The 23063-nt window shown below is 29.8% G+C and overlaps 1 protein-coding gene across 2 annotated transcripts; it reads left to right on the top strand.

Moving 5' to 3' along the window:
• The first annotated feature begins 716 nt into the window (after nucleotides 1–716).
• On the top strand, nucleotides 717–15245 carry LOC111619083. Of its 2 annotated transcripts, XR_002755688.1 has the most exons (3): nucleotides 717–1589; nucleotides 9120–9241; nucleotides 14715–15245. XR_002755688.1 is itself a non-coding variant. In XM_023360742.1 (2 exons), exons 1-2 carry the CDS (start codon nucleotides 9392–9394, stop codon nucleotides 15113–15115), a joined length of 411 nt encoding a protein of 136 aa, XP_023216510.1. In that variant the 5' UTR covers nucleotides 9367–9391; the 3' UTR covers nucleotides 15116–15245. The 2 variants fall into 2 exon arrangements, 1 of the variants encoding a protein (XP_023216510.1); XM_023360742.1 differs by lacking the exons at nucleotides 717–1589; nucleotides 9120–9241 and adding an exon at nucleotides 9367–9401.
• Nucleotides 15246–23063: the final 7818 nt, after the last annotated feature.

Genomic DNA, 23063 nt, shown 5'->3' with positions numbered 1-23063 from the left:
AAGAGAATTTATGAATTATGAAGTGAAAAATTCAGTTTTTTTAAGGGAAAAAAACGTTCTAAAAAACCTTCCGATGTAAGGATAATTAATTTCATGAAAATAATCCGAGCGTACATCTTATTTTTCATTGATTATTGTCGGTACATCTTTAGTTATAACAGCTTAAACGACCTGCATCCGAACGTCGATGATGACATTCTATTACAGGAAACTGAAGAGAAATTCGCGATTTTTTCGAATAAAAATCGATTTTTTTTTTATTTTTTATTATGTAAATTAGTCGGGAATGAAGTCGGAACCTTATATTAAAAAAAATCCCTAAGAATTGTGTTCGCTTCACTTGTCTTCTTTATTGATATCTTCCAACAAGTTAAGCCGCGTAAGAAGCTTGGAAGAACTTTATGAAGGAGGAGAAAAGAAAGAAAATTATTTACATCAATGTCATGTTCATAAATTATATATAATTGAGAATTTTTCCTAATAAAATCTAGTTTATCTTCAAATAAAATAAGTTAATTGAGTAAAGGCATGTTAAAAAAATCATGTCATTTGTCACTCTGTTGATGTCTTTAACACGTGTTTAATTGTTTATCTGCCTATGTAAATCCCTTTATTAAAAGAAATTAGAATTGATAAGAGCTTCAGATAGGTAAGAAGCAATAAAACATTGTCTTTCTATTGATTTCTTGAACACGTGTTCATGTGTAACTCTTAAAAATGTATTTTTTAAATCGTCAATTATCTCTCTATTGATATATTTACCACATGTTCTTTTGTGTTTATGTACAATTACTTACTTGTTCATGTACTGTGCATAATTCATCTACGAAAATCCGGAAAAAAGTCCAGTAGAAAATCCAGAAATTCATACAGAAGAATACAGAAATTCATACAGAAAAATCCGTACAAAAGCCAGAGATTTATAAAGAAAAATGTAAAAAATCATATTTACACGAATCGTCACCCAATTATACACACCACACTAACAACTGTACAATTGTACACCGTACATAATTGTTTTCGGGAGGTTAAATTTATCATTATCGTCCGTCAAAACAAGTGAAGTTAGATAAGAGACCCAGAAAAGGAGAGAGGAGGGAAGGAAGAAGAAGAAGAAAAAAAAAGATGAGGACCGATGTCACCCCAATGTGTCTTAAACCAGGTCGCATCTATATGTGTACACTTGTTCTGTTTCTTAAATGTAAATAGTTCTAAGTATTTACTGCATGCATATAAATATATTTCTTAACTTCAAAGAATTGTTGGGTTGACTATAAAAGGGAGTACTCTCGCTTCTCCCCTCGGAATCTGCCGTACAATAAATTGTAAACAATAAAAACAATAGTGGAGGTACTTACATAATTGTATGCCTTGTTTCTCCACAGCATACAAATTTCTAATTTAAAACGTGAAAGGAAAATATTGACAAATTTATCTATATCTATACGTAACTTCTGGAACAAATCCAACCAACTAGAGTGAAGATTGTTCGCTTGCCCTATATCTAATATAGTCTAAACAAGTGTACAAATTCGTTTTTACCTCTCCAACATTCTTTACAATTTCCCTCCACACTTACGGATATTAAGGTAAGTTCTTGTTTGAATCGTTATTTTTAAATATATTCGCACCCCTACGTTATAATTCTTCCCTAAAATAACAGGAGAAACATCGACAGAATGGTATGCTAACCCCCTGTTTTAGAGAAAATGATGTGTTAATTTCGTAAAAAAAGAAGAAAAAATAAAAATTCTGAAGACGGTATCGGATCAATAGAAGTGAAATTGCAGTCCATTTTAGTTGATCCCCAATGGACGATAAGGAAACTAACAGTTCCACTTCATTAGTAGAGAATAAGGAGCGATACGAACTTAAGTGTATCGATCGAATGCTGAATTTAAGGCTTTGTAGGAAGCAATTTAGTTTCTTTAATAGAAGAAAAATTCGTCCAAGTCGACAGAACGTACGCCGATGAAAGGGAAGAAAAGAATGAATAACACAGTTTGATGAAAGGATGTTTCTTTTCAAAGTGTTCCCATTTGTTCCAAACGAATTGTTTCTTATTGGATTTTTTTTTTTAGAATTAACTCTAAAAACATTTAACTTTATTATTATAAATATTTTGTTTTCTAAATTACTATTAAATTTAAAATATTTTAACTGGAAATACACAAAATTCGAATGAGTTTGCGAGTTTGCTATGTAATTTATTGCCAAGAGGAACGTTACAAAATCTTAATTAAGTGGTGCAATGCCTCGAGGAGGGCATGTTTACGAATATTTTAAATGCTTTAAAGATAATATAACGACTCAAAATTTATTTTATTTAGAAATTTAAAGTTTTATTTTATTATTTACTTTTTTACTTTAGCTATTCCTATATACGGGAATCTGTATTTTTATCAAATGCTTCTACCCCTTTGTTGTCCACTTCCTTTTCACTCCATTCTTTTCCTTTCACCTTCTTCATATGTTCCTATTTCTTCTCTCCTCAACTAATAGCGGTTATCACGTATCTCTCATCCGCCCCTTACATAGTTACTTCATTCCTCCCCTTCACATAGTTGTTACTACATCTCATCATCTATATACATAGTTATTACCACAATATCTTATTCTCCTGTTACCACATTTCTCATTCTCCATTCACTTGTTCTTACCACATCTCTTATCCCCTGTTCACATAGTTGTTACAATACTTCTCATCCTCTGCTCACCTTGTTGTTATCACATCTCTGATCCTCCATTCACGTTGTTACCACATCCCTCATCCTTTGCTCACATAATTATTACCGCATCCTCATCCACTGCACACGTAATTGTTACCACATTCCTCATTTTTTGCTCATAATAGTTATGTATGTCAATATTATCATTGATCAACCGTTATGCACTGGCAATGTTACCAGATTTCTGATGCACATAGTAAAGTATTTACTGTGGGTGCAGGTATTACCAAGTGGATGGCGCTAATATCCTATTCTACCCTAATTATTGTTCTCTTTTATAAGTAAAGAGCTGTTTCTTCTTACTTTTCTTCCACTTCTTGTTCTATACCATGAAGAAGACATGAAGCACAAGAAAAACAGGCATTGATCAACCTGTTGTAAGAAGAGGGAAGAGCGGGAGGAGAAGATTTAGAAGAGTAAGAAAAAGGGCATTGCTTAATCTTTTGGAAGAAGAGGAAAGAGCGAGAGGAGAAGATTTAGAAGAGCAAGAAAAAAGGCATTGCTCAATCTTTTGGAAGAAGAGGGAAGAGCGAGAGGAGAAGATTTAGAAGAGCAAGAAAAAAGGCATTGCTCAATCTTTTGGAAGAAGAGGGAAGAGCGAGAGGAGAAGATTTAGAAGAGCAAGAAAAAAGGCATTGCTCAATCTTTTGGAAGAAGAGGGAAGAGCGAGAGGAGAAGATTTAGAAGAGCAAGAAAAAAGGCATTGCTCAATCTTTTGGAAGAAGAGGGAAGAGCGAGAGGAGAAGATTTAGAAGAGCAAGAAAAAGGGCATTGCTCAATCTTTTGGAAGAAGAGGGAAGAGCGAGAGGAGAAGATTTAGAAGAGCAAGAAAAAGGGCATTGCTTAATCTTTTGGAAGAAGAGGGAAGAGCGAGAGAGAATGACGTAGAAAGGATGACAAAACACAATAATCTATAACTTAGGTGGTAAGGGGATTAAGGAATTAAAGACAATCCATAAAAATTTTGACACAATTCGAATTCACTTCGTCATAATCTTCAAAAAATTCTTCGATCGTAAAAATGTTACTGTCTTAAAGTTTTTAAAGGCACATTTAACCTAGTTTTATTTTTAGAAAGGTCATTCGAATACTCCTCAAGGCATACAGTTATGAAAAAAGATATCCTCTATCGATCGATATCTTTTGTAGAATGATGCCAACAGGTTTTCTTGGATATTATTTATGTGATGTTTACTTTGTTTATCAAATTGTTTGCCTTGTTTATTAGAAGAAGAAAACAAATGTAATTGCTAAACTTGACACTAATTAGTGTCGGGTTGGAAAAGAATGTCGGCAATAATAAAGAGAATTCGTTCCATTAACATCGCGGATTCCGACAATACCATTATTTGTAAGGAATTGGGTATAATAATTATTGTTCCGTGCTAAAATTTCTCATATTTTTCGGGCATTTTAATTGGTAAAATCTGTAAGAGGAGAAACTTATTCTATAGGTTCATCTCTTGCACAACTCGTCTAAGAATAGCAGTGGTTGTTAACATAACATTACTCCAATGATTCGCACTTTAAAATATACAAATCGAGTCGAAAGAAAACTGCATAACTCGTTTAAAGTGGCATATTGCACTATCTATCTGTCAGCAAACGTTTCAACACTACAAATTCACGTTATAAAGGATGCATAACTATCAAAATAGGCAAGATCCTTCGAGAGGAAGGGCAGTGACGCGTTATCTTATGAGCAAAAAAGGCAATTTTTTAGGCTCTCTTCCAAACGGAGGGCCCAAACCAATCTTTTATACGAAACCATTTCCTCTCCAGAAAAAAAAATGCCTGAAGTCAACACTGCACCCGAAACTATAACGCGCCACAAAGGGGGTATTACTTCTCACGATAAGAATTAATGATAAAAGATTTCCACAGACAAGATAAAGAAGACGACACTTCTTTTGGTTATGGGGAGGAGATGATTCCGTTGGGAATCGTGCGAAATTCCTAATTTATAAGCAAGGAAATCCTAAATAGAATGTTTACCGATGCGATAAAATGGATGTAGTGACGTAATATCTTAATATCAAGAGAGGTCATCAACACCGATGTCGTTCTCTAGATGAAAGAATGTACAATTCGCCCATAAACAAATTCTCGCAGCCAAATTAATCAAGCGCCTGGTGATAAATGTAGAAAATTCCCTTCCCCTTCTAACGACATGGACAAATTTATACTATTTTCGCCATTAACGATTATCTTCCAGTCATCGGTTCCTAACGATTCAATGCCCCGAAGTTACGCCGAATTTTAATAAAAATTCGATTTCTCGAGCCAGCGAGCACGTCTGATTTATCGGTCGCTCCTTGTTTTTTCTTCTGTCCAGTTTGATTGCGTGTCATTACGTCAGGGCAGTAAATTATAAGAGCTGCTGAAGTGTGGTATCTGTAAAAGTTTCTACTATTTCTATGAGTATAGTTACTACTAGAAGAGGTAGGAAGGTATAGCTTTATAATGAAATGCGGAGGAATAACACTTTTTCACGCGTTCTCTTGTCAAATCTTAATTAAAATCCTTTGCAGTATTATGCTGGAGTAATGGCACCACACTAATCGAGAATACCCCACAAGCATTCATTATTATTTATGTTAAACGTAAGCGTTAAAAATTATTTCCGGATGCCACGTGCGATGCAGTCATCCTGCAAATTTTTTCTTTGAGGAAAAACGTGTTAGAACAATTCGCTATGCTGTTTTTTTGGGGTCCCAAATGAAAAAACAGGTTATATAAATTACGTTTATATAGAACTTTTTGTGCCTGCACTATTAGTATTCGGTAAGGGTCTCTTTTTCTTTAGGGGTAGTGAAAATTACTCACGTTTCCTATCTGCTGTTTCTACTGAATTATTTTCTGTTAATTTGCATTACTGAAAGAAGAGTAGCAGGAGAAGAGCAGTAGCAGAAACAAAAAAGGAGAGCAGAAGGAGAAGACAAAAGAAGAAGAAGAGCAGAAGACAAAAAAAGAAGAAGAAGAGCAGAATACAAAAGAAGAAGAAGAAGAGCAGAATACAAAAGAAGAAGAAGAAGAGCAGAAGCAGAAGACAAAAGAAGAAGGGCAGCAGCACTTATCCGTTTCTTATACTAACTTACCTGTTTCTACTTCTACGGATGTAATGCTTCTACACTCTATGCCACGACCATTTATACCCGTTTCTACGACAATTTCTATTATTCTATCCCTTCTAACACCTAACAACGTTACGTTAAATTACATTAAATTAATTGATAACAAATTTCATAGAGGACCTGTCAAAAATGCACAAAGAAATATACTGGGCATTAATTTCTTTGTACAACAATGCCCATTAATAAGAACTTAATTAAGTTTGGATTTAAAGTAGTTTACCCAAGTGACGCGTTCTCGAAATTGTTAAATAATATAATTAAGTAGGTTCCGTAACAGTTTTTATTTTCGTACAGAGTAAGGTCGAAGTGTCTCTGATGTTACGTCTTGTTTGCGGTTTACATAAGTAATGAGGTCAGTAACTTGATCATCGTAACACACTTTTTAAATGACTTTCATTCATTATAATTAATTTTTTTTTAAATATTAGATTTAAAGGTAATGAATAAAAATTTTTTTGAATAATAAATTACAATCGTGTGCGTTTTTTAGAAGTGACTCTTGAATATGCAAATTTCTCTGAAAGTTCGTAATTTTTGGAAGTAATTAAGGAAATTGACTAGGCCAGAATTTTCAAGTAATTTTCTAAAAATTTACATGGTAATTTATGCAATTTAAAAAAAATCGTGCGGTAACTTATGGTAAATTGTAGTATAAAATCAATGGTAATTTATGCTAAAATGTTACAAAGATCAACGGTAATTTATTATATAATATAGTGAAAAAATCAATGGTAATTTATGGTAATGTGCGGTATAAACTCAATGGTAATTTATGATAAAGTGTTGTATAAAAACAACGGTAATTAATGTTAAAATGCGGTTAAAAATTGTGACTTATAGTGTTTTATGGTAATGTATGGTGTAAATTAATAGTATTTTATGGCAATATTATGATTGAAAAGTAAAGGTACAGTAGAGCGTCGTTTATCCGAAACGTCGGTTATTCGAAAGAATTTCAGTCGGTAAATTTAAATTTTCGCTAGTGCTGTGGCGCTGCAATCTTTGGCTATATATTCGGCTACTCCAATATTTTTTATTGTGTATGTGCTTTAGCTGGCAGCACTGTCACTTTAGTATGGTGTTTTTCTGAGGATTGTGTTATGCTGAATCGAACGTTTTTGATACTAGATCAACTTCTAAAGTATAATTTTTTTTTGTTTTTATATTTTTCAATATATTTATTTCGTTTGTAAAAAATAAAAAAATCATTTTTAATGATACAATAGCCACGATTATTATTTTAAAAATTTTACATTAGGCTTAACATCGACGAAAATTCAACACGAAGCGACACGCAACGGAGAAAAATTTCAACACGGGATAGGTTAATATATTTTTTCGTGCATAATCGGTTATCCGAAAAATGAGTTATCCGAACAACCCCAGTCCCCAATTGATTCGGATAAACGACGCTCTACTGTAATTATATAATTTTCTTAAAAAGTCATGATAATATATGATAACAAATTAAAAGCAGTTTATATAATTTATAAAATATTATATGGTAATTTATGGTATTGTATGATAAAATTTTTAATATATATATATATATATATATATATATTAAAAAATTTGTTAAGTTATGGTCATAAATAATACAACTTTATGGTAATTTATGTAGATTTCTAAAAATACATGATGATTTATGGTACTACTTCCACAGTATATTTAATAACTATTATGTGTATAACAATGTAGACTGTATACTATGGTTATATATTTAGAACCATTACTTTACTGTTATAATGTGTACTATAGAAATAGTAACTAATATAGGGCCTATTATGTAGTGTTACCACCCATCCGGTTTTCACCCGGACAGTCCGGGAATCCACTCAATGTCCGGGTAAACTATTAATTTTGTCCGGGAATATCGTGTGAAACCTGTCGACCCTTTTTTTTTTCTTTCAGGATTCGTATTCGTACACATCTCCAATATCCAATAGAGCTAAGTCATCTGTAGTTCTTTCTTGATTTAGGTTACTTACGTTACTCCTACCGAGGTCTCCCTAGTCCCTAACTGTCGGCCGAATGGCCGAGCGGTCAAGGTGGCAGCCTACCGCTCTGGGGGATCCGGGTTCGAATCCGAACGAGTCGAAAAATCCCGAGGAATTTTTAGGGGGGTGGTCCGTTCGGATATGTCGGGCCCCGTCTATCACCACCCGGCAGCCCCATTGTGGGCCTGGCCGAACCCATAATGGGCTTGCAAAAAGAGGCCCTCTTAGTGCCCACAGGGCGGAAAGAGTTAATTAATTAATTAATTTGCGCACCCTTTTTGGTCATCATTCATAATGACCGGGCATTATGAATAATGCCCACTTTGTCCATAACATATATAACAATGTGTATCATCTGCTTATGCTAATTTATGCCAAGCTCCACGATAACTTTTAAGCTTAGTTCACACTGAGCGCGATTCGCTGGCGAAAGCGAAAAACAGAGGGAATAACCCGTCAAACGAGTTAGTGTGAACTAAACTTTACTCTTCCACTCTCTTCTCACACTTACTTTGGTAAATTATAGTATACTGTACGTAGAAATTATGTGTATAATCGCAAAAAAACGTTCACCTTCACCATTTTTACACCAAAAAAAAGGGTGACATTCCCATGTAAAAACGGATATAAAAATCATTTAATGCGGTCGACAGATAAATTTTTGTATGAAATTTATTATGGAAGATCCAAAAAATGTATAAAATATAATTTAATTTAACTAAAAAAAGAAAAAATTTGAATTCCAAAATTTTTTAATATCAAGATATTAAAGTATTCTTCACCTAAAAAGAAAAACCTTTCTTGCTATTCTGATACTCGTCTCGAATTCAGCATTAATATTATAAATTCTAAAAAATCGATAGATTCTTCTTGAGCAATTTAAATATTCTAAAAAAATTCGAAAAATAAATAAATTAACAAATTTTTTTTTAGAATGAAATTCCTTCTTTTATTCAAGAAATGAGGAAATTCCTAATTCATCATCATCATCCTTTAAAAGAAGGATGATGATTTAGCAGTTTCATAAGAGTTTAACGTATAAAATTTGATGATAAATAGTCAATTTTTTATAGATTTTTCAAGATTAAACCTCAATTATCATCATCATCATCATCATCCTTTATCATGATTAAAATTAATTTATAAAATTAGTGTTTTTTAGATAAGAAAAAAAGTGATATTTTTACTGGATATAAGGCAAATTTTTGGAATTTTTTTTTTTTTAAACTTCTACCAACCTTTTTCCTGTATATTTTTAGTAATTTCTAAGTCGTCTGTAAGTCTGTCAAGCTGGAATCGAAGACAGAAAACTCATCTCTACATCCTCAATTCATCGAGGAACAGAATGTAACCGTATATTATGAGGAATATATGGCTATATGTAAGTCATATAATGAATAAAATTGTAATTATAGAGTTAGTAATTATCTTAAATCTTAATTAAATTTAATGGTATTTAAAAGAAATTTTTAGAAGATAAATTTCGTTTGTTTATTGTANACAGAATGTAACCGTATATTATGAGGAATATATGGCTATATGTAAGTCATATAATGAATAAAATTGTAATTATAGAGTTAGTAATTATCTTAAATCTTAATTAAATTTAATGGTATTTAAAAGAAATTTTTAGAAGATAAATTTCGTTTGTTTATTGTATTATTATTAATATATTAAACAACTAAAAATGTCAAAAAATTTTTGTATTTTTAGAAGTTTACCTAAGAAAAAAAAACATAATTTTTAAAGCAAAATATCATTAATATTAATTTAACACCATAAATAATTATGTTTTATGGGTACGAGAATACCTTTTTGCCAATTACTCGTATCATTTCGTCGTTCGTTCGTCTGTTTGTCTGTTCTTAAGAAAGCGAAAAATCTCGCTAATAAACAGACAAGCGAAATTACACATAAACACAATTATTATGAAATTAGAATTATTTCTCACTTATTTTAACTTCCAAAAAAAAAAAAAAAAAATAGACACTTAAATTTTTACAACCGTTAAAATGTGACTCAATGAAGAAATGTGTTAAGAATTTGTAAATGTAATTTATAAAAATTCCAAAATTTTAACTAATTTTCTCAAGTTTCTAGGAAATCTTGTGGACAGACAATCAGACAGTCAGTCAAATTTAGAAAAAAAAGCCTGAAAAATAAGCTTATAAGCTTATTTTTCAGCTTAATTTATATATTTTCGTTGATTAATAAGTTAATTTTTGAATCCTTTAATTAATTTTTCAATTTTTACAGTCGATTTTTGGGGTTTACAAAGTTAAAAATTAATTCTTAAAATATAGAATTTTATTTTATTTTATTATTGCTATTTTTTTTTTTTTTGGTATTTTATGCTGACTTTCAGACGTTTCTAAATTAAGAAATTGCTCTTCTTCTCCGAATTTCCCTCGAATAAATAGTAAAANTGGCAGGGAGGCTTCCTTATTAGGTGAATTGATGATGTTAAATTTTGGTGGTTTAATTTTGGCGACGGGTTGGGGAGATAAATATGGTCGTGTGTCGTATCTCCAATAAGGTCAAACTTAATGACGATTTTACTCGTTATTAGCATTTACAATTGTTTTTCTTATAAAACCCGTCCCTAAACTGAAAATTAAGGTTTTTGCCATTTTATAACAGTTAAAGATAAAGTTTTCAATAAAATATAACAGATGGCGCCACACATGCAGTTTTAAATGTTGCCTGGAAAGTTAAGCAACTCGTTGATAGATATATATATTTTTAATAATTATATTTATATTATTTTTATATGTAGTTCATGCCAGTTTATGCCACAATTTATGCAACGGTATATGTCACAGTTTACATAAAGTTTATGCCACAATTTATTTGTGGTTTATGTCAGTTTATGCCACAGTTTATGCCACAGGTTATGCATATTATAGTTCATAACAGCTGATATTACAGTTTATATGCAGTTTATGGACCTATTTATGTGACAGTATATGATATGTAACATTTATATATAATTTATGCCGCAGTTTATGTCACAGTTGTTCTTTTATTCCCAACAAAAACTGATATATTTTCTGACATTTTCCATTGTTCTTTACGACAGAATCTTTTAGAAAAATCGTGTTTTTTGACATTTATCTCCGACATTTTGAAGTATTCAACTGTACGTCATTAAGCATAAAAAAAATTACAGATAATGTGTAATGTCGGAATGCCAACATTTTACACACGATTGATTGCATTTCATGCGAAAAATTTAATTAAAAATAATTACTTTTCTTCAATAATAATAATAAACATTATATAATGTTTAAGATAATTATTATTATTATTAAAAAAACTAATAATAATCCCAATATAAATTCCTGAAAAGAAGGAGTTGCGAGTAGTGCAAGAAATAATTGAATTATAATAGTGTTATATTTAACTTTTAACGCTGGCGATTAGAAATTTCTGGTTTAACGTGGAAAATTGTAATTTCCTAACACGTCAGTGAATTGATAGGATTAATTACACCAGTGATTTTCTTGCTTACAGGTTGAAGGATGTCATCATTTGATAAGCGTGTCTGCCAAATCTGATTGCTTGAAGTGGAAATACAGTTTAAAATCTCTCTGTTAAGGAACCGAACCCACGACTCGCGTTCGAAAGTAGCGGGTTCGGTTCCATTCAGGAGTATAAATTAAGGATATTGCTTCTAACTTGTCCTTTTGTTAATTTTTTCAATTAATTAATAGAACTGAATCTACGACTCTTGTAGTGTATTGAGTTTAAATCCGATTCGTGAATAGATTACTTCATCCTTATACAGTAGAGCGTCGTTTATCCGAATCAATTGAGGACAGGGGTAGTTCGGATAACTTAATTTTCGGATAACGAATCATGTACGAAAAAATATATTAATTTATCCCATGTTGAAATTTTTCTCCGTTGCGTGTCGCTTCGNGCTTAATTTATATATTTTCGTTGATTAATAAGTTAATTTTTGAATCCTTTAATTAATTTTTCAATTTTTACAGTCGATTTTTGGGGTTTACAAAGTTAAAAATTAATTCTTAAAATATAGAATTTTATTTTATTTTATTATTGCTATTTTTTTTTTTTTTTGGTATTTTATGCTGACTTTCAGACGTTTCTAAATTAAGAAATTGCTCTTCTTCTCCGAATTTCCCTCGAATAAATAGTAAAAAAAAAAAGCGCGTGAAAACTTTGACCCCGATGACGAAAAAATAAAAAATAATCAGGAGGCATTTTTGCTGTTTTTTACTGTTTTCTATTTAAAAATAGACACGAAACTGACACTTAAAAGATGAAAACACCGCAGACGAGCGGTGTTTAGAAGATAAATGTGACAATTTAGTTCTAGGTTTTCGTGCACTTGAGACGAATGTAAATTGTAAAAAATCATATTTTTTGTATTATTTCTTAATATTTTTGATTTATTCTAAGTAAAATGTAGTACTTTAATGGCTCGATTTATAAAATAAATAGAAAAGCGAAAATTTTTGCAATTTAGCTTCAGGTTTCGGCCTTGAAATTTTGCTGGAATCTTTGAAGCTTAATAACTTCTGTATCTCTTGTCGAAAATTTCCGAAATTTTGCAAGGGGATTTATGCATTAGGATATTTGATGCTAATAAATTTTGGTGGTTAAGGGTCAAGGGGCTGGAGAAATATAGTGTGTCACGTGCCGTATCTGTATTGGGGTCAAAGTTTTTACAGGTTATTTGCAATTACAATGTTTTTATAAAGCTCGCCACTACTCTCGAAATGAAACTTTTTGCCACTTTATAATAATTAATAATATATTTAAAAAGTCTCCTAACAGATGGCGCCATACGCAATTTTAAAGCTTGGCTGGGAAAGTCACGCAACTCGCTGCTGGATTTCTTAATACTTTTTTTAATATATTTTTTAACTAAATGCTTTATTTATATTTACTAAATATATAAAATAAGAATTCGGAAAATAATTCAAATAAAATTTAAAGCTAAATCTAAATTTATCCTTTCGGTTTGGAGCTCGAAATTCGCTTCAGGAAACACAAATTTGCAAGTTTTACCCCTATCAGTTTTCCAACGAGTAACTCGCGAGCGATTTTCTCGATAACGTTTCATTACGCGAATGAGTAAGGTTGAAAAGTACGAGTTTAAAACAGTGTTAGATAGATTTTTAAGGAAGGGAACTTATTTTTTATTCACTAAATCTGTAAAACGAAGTTTACAAAGTAATTTACACGCGGTTAAGACCGGTTTTTCGTGGAAAAAATTGCATATTTTTGCTTATAATCACCGTTTTCGACTGCACGACATCAATTCAGTTTGGTACAGTTCATTGGCTTTTGCAGCAGGAACCATCTTGTAGTCATAGCAACATATCGATTCAACTTTTCACAGAATCTTACAAGCAAAATTTTATTTAAAAAAAAAGAAAATTCAAAGAATAAGTTAAAAATCATCCATTTTACATACAAAAAAGTCACTTAAAATCTTTTGATTCTTAGGAAAAAAAATGGATAAATTTATTCTTGTTTTTATAAAAATAAAAGTAAGTAAAAATCTTTAAGATTATTTATGGTAAGAAATCGTTTTTCTTTACTTCTTTCCTCAAGGAAGATTATAAAGGGTGATGTTGGAGTAAGCCAAATCCCTGTCAAGATTGATAGCGATAATATTCCTGGAAATGAAAAGGGATTTGACGATACTACAGTAGATACTTTCACTCTTTATTTCTTTGTTTATTTACTTAACATTCTTTACTTATCATTGATAATGTCACTTATCACGTAGCACACTTTGAATCCCAACGTGTAGCTCGCGGGCGCTTTTTTCTATAACGTTTGAACGATGTAATAAGTAAGGTTGAAAAGTATTCTTAGTGATGCTCAATTTTAAAAGGAAACAAACGGCTTTAAAAGTGTTAAGAATTATAATTCGTTTCTAAATAAATACGTCTTCTTAATAGATACGAAAGCGTGACAGACAGACAAAGAGAAATTGCAAAATGTTTGTCATAATAAATGATTATGTATTAGTAATAATATTAGAAAAAAGTAAATAAATGAATTAAGTTATAAGAATCTTTAAAAATAAAAAAAATAGTTATAAAAGTTTATATTAATATAGGTAAAGGGGGGATAAATGTCACGAAAATGAGAGAAATAGATGACAGAAAATAAATTTCCTAATCTTCTACAACGTACCACGAGAGGAAAGGTGATAAAGTTTGAATGATGATCTCTAATGGGACCTCATATGACCCCATTTGGTTCTCATGTTCTGCTCCTCTCTTTCTGGGCTTTAGAATATACTGTACCGTACTGTACAACTGAAAAACCACACGTAGAAATGCAGAACTTTTCAGAAGTCGAGGCACTTTTCAGAGGTCCTCAGTACATTTGAAAAAATAATTTAAAAAAATACTACAAATATATACCTTCTATGCAAAATTTTAAATTGTTTCGAGAAAACGTGATGTAGTTTTGCGACATCGGACTGACGCAACAGGTATTAAGTGACGTTTGAAATGCGTCACTCGTGACGTATGTTGTTTATTTGAGTATGCCAACTGATGAAAAATTAAAGAACAACAGATAATTTTGAAATTTGAAAAATGTTTTATTTATATTAAAAAAAATTATATAAATACTAGTTATTTATTAGAGGGAAAATTTTGATTAAATACAGCAAATAAATTAATTTTAAATTTTAAATTTCCTAAACTAAATGACGTAGTTTGAACGTCACGGTGATGCAACGTACAAATGAAGCGCCACCTGTAGATAATAAAAATTTTTTTTTTTAATTTTAAAATATTATATTTATCTGAAATTTTATTTTTATTATTTTTAATAATAATAATAATTTATGTTTTCTGTAGTTAACGAAACGAGGAAAAACTTCACAACAGGAAAGCAACATTTATCAATCCCTCCAGAAGATATCCTGATAATGGCATCAGTTCTAACGGTATGGATCATCGTCATCTTCATCTTCTTCAACAAATGGGGTAAAATACGAATGTTAGAACCCAACATCCCAATATACAGTTGCAAATTAAATCCCCCCATAAACAAATCGAATCCCTCGAATCATAATCTTCCATTATTTTTAGACCAATCGAAAAGTCGCTTATTATTCTGCGAATTATCCAGAGATTATAAATTAAATTCTAGAATGTCACGTAGTACTGGTGACATGATGTCTGTCGCTATCGCTGTACCCCATACATTTAATATAAAACAGACATTGTCATCATCACCATCATCGGCATCTTCATAGAATGATGAATTTAAGGAAAAGAATAAATATTTTATAATTATTTTCTCCTCTTTAGAATGTAAATAAACATCTCTAATTGTGTATTACAGTATTTATTACTTAAAAAGTAAACAGTATTATTATTATTATTATTAACTCTAAGTTCATATTTATTTAACGACTCAGTTTATGTATTGTGTGTGTAACATAAATTTATGTTAATATTCTTTAATATTTTATGTTATTTTTATGTTTTAATTGTAATTATTTATTTGAATAAATGTATAATTTAATTTGTAAAATGTTCCTTTTATTTATTACTTATTAATTAATGTGATTTTTTTTTCAAGAAATTAACACACATCAAAACACACCAATAAAAAAACTCCACATAACAGCAACGAGTTGCTAGACTTTCCCGGCAACATTTAAAATTTCGCTGGCTCCATCTATTATCATATTATTTTATTTTAAAAAAAAACTTTTTATATTTTTAACTATTATAAAATTGCTTAATAATTTTGAGGGTAGGGATTGGTTTTAAAAATAATTTTAAATGCTAATAACGAGTAAAATCGTCATTATACTTGGAGATACACACGACTCCATTTATCTTCCCACCTCGTTGACCTTTAACCACTAAAAGTTAATAGAATCGATCCACCTAATGAAAAAAAAACTTCCCTGAAAAATTTCAGAAATTTTCAACAAAAAGCAAAGGTTTTATTATTAAGCTTCAAACAGGTTGAACACAATCGTGCCCCCCCACACACATACACTAACATCCATACAAATAGAATACCCCTCAATGTTTTTGCATTTCTCGACGTTTCAAGGTCCCCGGAGTCCAAAAAATATAAAAATCTTGGAGGGTCATTTTTCAACCGATCGTTGTACTTCCCCTTTGTTTATATATGACAGCCGGGAAAGTAATACAGAAAAAAATATACAAAATAAAACTCAATAAAAAAAACGTTCCGCTTCAGGAAAAACGCAGGAAAAAAAAATTCAAATATAATAGAAAATAGCAGAAATTCCTAAAACGTCAATCATACAAAATGGAAGACACAGAAAAGACAATCTAAAACAATAAAATTTAGTAGGGGAAAAGATATCTTAAAAAAATCAGAATAAATAATTAAACAGCTGTAAACAATACTAAACACAATTCAAAAACTCGATTTTAATTAATAAAAATCACTATTATAATAGAAAAGTTTTACGAAGTGTTTTCTATAAAGTAATGCAATAACTCAAGCAATTCATCAATTCATCTTGTTAATCGTTTATTTATTTTAATTGTTTTTTTCTCTTATAAATTCATTACTCCTTAACTTCGATCAATAAAATTAATCATTCTTCGAAGAAATAAAAGTAAACGTAATTGTTTTTTTTTTAATATATGTTTTATAAATTAATTTAATTCGAAATTTTTCATATTTATCCTTGAAATTTTAATAATGAATTTAAACTTCTGATAATAATTCATCACTTTATAATCCTCTTAAAAGTTCTTGTTACTTATCTAATAATTTTAAAATAGTTAATCTCTTTGAAGATGACGGATTTAATTCTATAAATCAATCAATTTCTTACATTTATAATTAAAAAACAATTACAATATAACATCAAAAGAAAACAACAGAAACTCAATGTAATACAACACAGCATAACGTCAAAAGAAAACAATAGAAACTCAATGTAATACAACACAGCATAACGTCAAAAGAAAACAATAGAAACTCAATGTAATACAACACAGCATAACGTCAAAAGAAAACAATAGAAACTCAATGTAATACAACACAGCATAACGTCAAAAGAAAACAATAGAAACTCAATGTAATACAACACAGCATAACGTCAAAAGAAAACAATAGAAACTCAATGTAATACAACACAGCATAACGTCAAAAGAAAACAATAGAAACTCAATGTAATACAACACAGCATAACGTCAAAAGAAAACAATAGAAACTCAATGTAATACAACACAGCATAACGTCAAAAGAAAACAATAGAAACTCAATGTAATACAACACAGCATAACGTCAAAAGAAAACAATAGAAACTCAATGTAATACAACACAGCATAACGTCAAAAGAAAACAATAGAAACTCAATGTAATACAACACAGCATAACGTCAAAAGAAAACAATAGAAACTCAATGTAATACAACACAGCATAACGTCAAAAGAAAACAATAGAAACTCAATGTAATACAACACAGCATAACGTCAAAAGAAAACAATAGAAACTCAATGTAATACAACACAGCATAACGTCAAAAGAAAACAATAGAAACTCAATGTAATACAACACAGCATAACGTCAAAAGAAAACAATAGAAACTCAATGTAATACAACACAGCATAACGTCAAAAGAAAACAATAGAAACTCAATGTAATACAACACAGCATAACGTCAAAAGAAAACAATAGAAACTCAATGTAATACAACACAGCATAACGTCAAAAGAAAACAATAGAAACTCAATGTAATACAACACAGCATAACGTCAAAAGAAAACAATAGAAACTCAATGTAATACAACACAGCATAACGTCAAAAGAAAACAATAGAAACTCAATGTAATACAACACAGCATAACGTCAAAAGAAAACAATAGAAACTCAATGTAATACAACACAGCATAACGTCAAAAGAAAACAATAGAAACTCAATGTAATACAACACAGCATAACGTCAAAAGAAAACAATAGAAACTCAATGTAATACAACACAGCATAACGTCAAAAGAAAACAATAGAAACTCAATGTAATACAACACAGCATAACGTCAAAAGAAAACAATAGAAACTCAATGTAATACAACACAGCATAACGTCAAAAGAAAACAATAGAAACTCAATGTAATACAACACAGCATAACGTCAAAAGAAAACAATAGAAACTCAATGTAATACAACACAGCATAACGTCAAAAGAAAACAATAGAAACTCAATGTAATACAACACAGCATAACGTCAAAAGAAAACAATAGAAACTCAATGTAATACAACACAGCATAACGTCAAAAGAAAACAATAGAAACTCAATGTAATACAACACAGCATAACGTCAAAAGAAAACAATAGAAACTCAATGTAATACAACACAGCATAACGTCAAAAGAAAACAATAGAAACTCAATGTAATACAACACAGCATAACGTCAAAAGAAAACAATAGAAACTCAATGTAATACAACACAGCATAACGTCAAAAGAAAACAATAGAAACTCAATGTAATACAACACAGCATAACGTCAAAAGAAAACAATAGAAACTCAATGTAATACAACACAGCATAACGTCAAAAGAAAACAATAGAAACTCAATGTAATACAACACAGCATAACGTCAAAAGAAAACAATAGAAACTCAATGTAATACAACACAGCATAACGTCAAAAGAAAACAATAGAAACTCAATGTAATACAACACAGCATAACGTCAAAAGAAAACAATAGAAACTCAATGTAATACAACACAGCATAACGTCAAAAGAAAACAATAGAAACTCAATGTAATACAACACAGCATAACGTCAAAAGAAAACAATAGAAACTCAATGTAATACAACACAGCATAACGTCAAAAGAAAACAATAGAAACTCAATGTAATACAACACAGCATAACGTCAAAAGAAAACAATAGAAACTCAATGTAATACAACACAGCATAACGTCAAAAGAAAACAATAGAAACTCAATGTAATACAACACAGCATAACGTCAAAAGAAAACAATAGAAACTCAATGTAATACAACACAGCATAACGTCAAAAGAAAACAATAGAAACTCAATGTAATACAACACAGCATAACGTCAAAAGAAAACAATAGAAACTCAATGTAATACAACACAGCATAACGTCAAAAGAAAACAATAGAAACTCAATGTAATACAACACAGCATAACGTCAAAAGAAAACAATAGAAACTCAATGTAATACAACACAGCATAACGTCAAAAGAAAACAATAGAAACTCAATGTAATACAACACAGCATAACGTCAAAAGAAAACAATAGAAACTCAATGTAATACAACACAGCATAACGTCAAAAGAAAACAATAGAAACTCAATGTAATACAACACAGCATAACGTCAAAAGAAAACAATAGAAACTCAATGTAATACAACACAGCATAACGTCAAAAGAAAACAATAGAAACTCAATGTAATACAACACAGCATAACGTCAAAAGAAAACAATAGAAACTCAATGTAATACAACACAGCATAACGTCAAAAGAAAACAATAGAAACTCAATGTAATACAACACAGCATAACGTCAAAAGAAAACAATAGAAACTCAATGTAATACAACACANCGTTGCGTGTCGCTTCGCGTTGAATTTTCGTCGATGTTAAGCCTAACAAAGACTATTGTATCGTTAAAAATTATTTTTTTATTTTGTACAAACAAAATAAATATATTGAAAAATATAAAAACAATAAAAAATTATACTTCAGATGTTAATTTAGTATCAAAAACGTAAAATATTTGAGTAGCCCAAGACATAGCCAAAGATTGAAGCGCCACAGCACTAGCGAAAATTTAAATTTGCCGACTGGAATGCTTTCGGATAACAGAATGTTTCGGATAACCAGCTTTCGGATAAACGACGCTCTACTGTATTGTCTTTCTATACTGATTTTATAATAATAGGATGGTAAACGAACCCACGACATTATGTTATATAAATTACTTCTGTCATGGGTTCGGCTCAATTCAAAAATATTTATATTTCGGCATTTAAAATCTTTCTATATTTAGAAAGCTTATTTATTTTCGAATTTTTTTTTTTTACAAAAAACCTAAAATTTTAATCTTTATTTTCAAATGTTCGAGCGCAAAATTCGTTGAAATAAAATGTCAAATTGAAAAACATCAGGTAAAATTCATTAGAAAATGATAAAATGAATGTTCGTACTTCGTTTTTTTCACGTTTATTTTGACATTTTTAATATACTCTGAGCATTTAATTTTGGTGGTTTTAATGAAGTTAGAAATGATAAATTAAATGCGCAGATTCACTAAAAATTCAACATAGATACACAAAATTTACTAAAAATACCAATATAAGTGGACAAAATTCACTAGAAATGGTAAAATGTGCTAAAAAAAACTTACTAGAGATGTCTTATTAAATGCTCAAACATCAGCAAAAAAAGGAAAATAAGTGCAGGAAAAAATCACTAAAAAGGAAATAATTGCACAAAATATCCCTAAAAAAGGAAATAAGTGTACAAAATTACACTAAAAAGGGAAATAAGTGCACAAAATTACACTACTAAAAAGGAAATAATTGCACAAAATATCCCTAAAAAAGGAAATAAGTGTACAAAATTACACTAAAAAGGGAAATAAGTGCACAAAATTACACTAAAAAAGGAAATAAGTGCACAAAATTACACTAGAAAGGGAAATAAGTGTACAAAAATCACTACAAAGGAAAGTAAGTGCAGGAAAAAATCACTAAAAAAAATAAGTGCACGAAAACCACTAAAAAGGGAAATAAATGAGCAAAAATCACTAAAAAGAGAAAAATAAATGTGCGAAATTCATAAAAAATGCATTTATTCTGCATTTTTAATGAATAAAAAAATAAATAAACCAAAATAAAAGCACAAACTTCATTTAAAATGCCAAAAAATAATCTTCAAACAAAAATTACAAAACGAAGTGAAGACTTTAGTTACTTTACAGAAACTTTTCTAATTGTTTATCGACCTCTTATAAACAGTTTATGACAAAAATAATCTATTATAAAACTTCGTTGCCACATTCAATACAATAAATCTTGTACAAAGTTGCTTATACACCAGCATTTATATAAAAGCCTATTTTAAGAACTTCTTTGAAATAATGGACGAAAAATAAAAATAGAATTTAACAAAACGAAACTGTTATAAAAGACGACAGAAAAAAATTGCCAAAATATTTTTTTTTAATAAAAAATCAAGATTTTTTGTCACATCGAACCAATAAAGAATGAACGAGAGAAGTAAATTCTTAAGCTTATAGAAGCATTAAATCGTCGGAAAAACAAATTTTTACACAAGATTTTTGTGTTTAGCATATTTAATTCTGTGTTTGCGCGTGTTTTACTTAATGTATAAAGAGGGGAAGGTGTTTTACTTTATGTGTAAAGAAGAGAANAGTTAATAGAATCGATCCACCTAATGAAAAAAAAACTTCCCTGAAAAATTTCAGAAATTTTCAACAAAAAGCAAAGGTTTTATTATTAAGCTTCAAACAGGTTGAACACAATCGTGCCCCCCCACACACATACACTAACATCCATACAAATAGAATACCCCTCAATGTTTTTGCATTTCTCGACGTTTCAAGGTCCCCGGAGTCCAAAAAATATAAAAATCTTGGAGGGTCATTTTTCAACCGATCGTTGTACTTCCCCTTTGTTTATATATGACAGCCGGGAAAGTAATACAGAAAAAAATATACAAAATAAAACTCAATAAAAAAAACGTTCCGCTTCAGGAAAAACGCAGGAAAAAAAAATTCAAATATAATAGAAAATAGCTGAAATTCCTAAAACGTCAATCATACAAAATGGAAGACACAGAAAAGACAATCTAAAACAATAAAATTTAGTAGGGGAAAAGATATCTTAAAAAAATCAGAATAAATAATTAAACAGAGCTGTAAACAATACTAAACACAATTCAAAAACTCGATTTTAATTAATAAAATTCACTATTATAATAGAAAAGTTTTACGAAGTGTTTTCTATAAAGTAATGCAATAACTCAAGCAATTCATCAATTCATCTTGTTAATCGTTTATTTATTTTAATTGTTTTTTTCTCTTATAAATTCATTACTCCTTAACTTCGATCAATAAAATTAATCATTCTTCGAAGAAATAAAAGTAAATAAAATTGTTTTTTTTTTAATATGAATTAACACCTTTCATTACACAATTATTTTCCAGCAAAATGTCTGATATTAGCGACTTTAACATTGTATTTTTATCACAATTTTATCTTAACTTTCAATCAAAAGCATACAAATCAACCCCTAAAAGTCTAGAACATACCAAAATAACATCAATTTAATGTCTGGAGGATGTATAAAATATTGTTCCTTCAATAAACAAGTTGCATGCGAAGAATAATAACGCCTACACAACGGATGTCCTACTAATAAAGTTTGTTTCTGTATGTTTAACGTTAATCCAAATTTTCTGTATCTTCGTCAAATGATTCACACAGAAAAAAAAAAAAATAATAAAAAGTCTCGAAAGAGAAAGAGACAAGACGAATGTAACTTATGTCAATGGTACTAATAACCTATTTCTAAGACTTCTTTAATTTACAGTATCTAGAATAGAATTTTCTTTGATAAGTCACGAAAACTATTGAAATTAATTATCTGTTTTGAACAGTTTTAAAATTAGAAAACGAAAATTATAAAATATTTTTTTTTTTTTATTCTCATGAAAATAGACCGCAATCTGCAGTTTTGAGAAGACACAAAACATTCTTTTCTCTGTATCGAGATCGCATGATTCGAATAATAATAATTAAAATATATATATATATAACATAATTTCCTATTTATCTCTAGGGGATTCCGCCATTTTTTTTCCAGTAAATATTGATTAGTGTTCCTGTATTTGACAGGAGAAATTAAAGAGTTGATTGCGCTCCGGGAAAATAAACTTTTCCTGAAATTCAACCTAACCGATCTTTTCATTTCCTGATCAATTTAACATTTCATAAAATAATTTCTAAAATATTTAATTTTAATCAGTTAATAACAGATTGTTTTTCGATTAAAATTAAAAATATAAATCTATATATACTATATTATATGAATTTTGCTATCAACAATTATCTCGAAATTTCATTTTTTTGTATCTAGATGGCAGCACATACTTTATTTTTATAAATATTATATATACATATAAATATATATAATAAAATA

This window comes from Centruroides sculpturatus, unplaced genomic scaffold, assembly GCF_000671375.1.
Source record: "Centruroides sculpturatus isolate CEXI.00-Female unplaced genomic scaffold, Cexi_2.0 scaffold38, whole genome shotgun sequence".
Taxonomy (NCBI): Eukaryota; Metazoa; Arthropoda; class Arachnida; order Scorpiones; family Buthidae; genus Centruroides; species Centruroides sculpturatus.
Note: the sequence above shows the minus strand (reverse complement) of the source record. Positions and strands in the feature narration are given on the sequence as shown.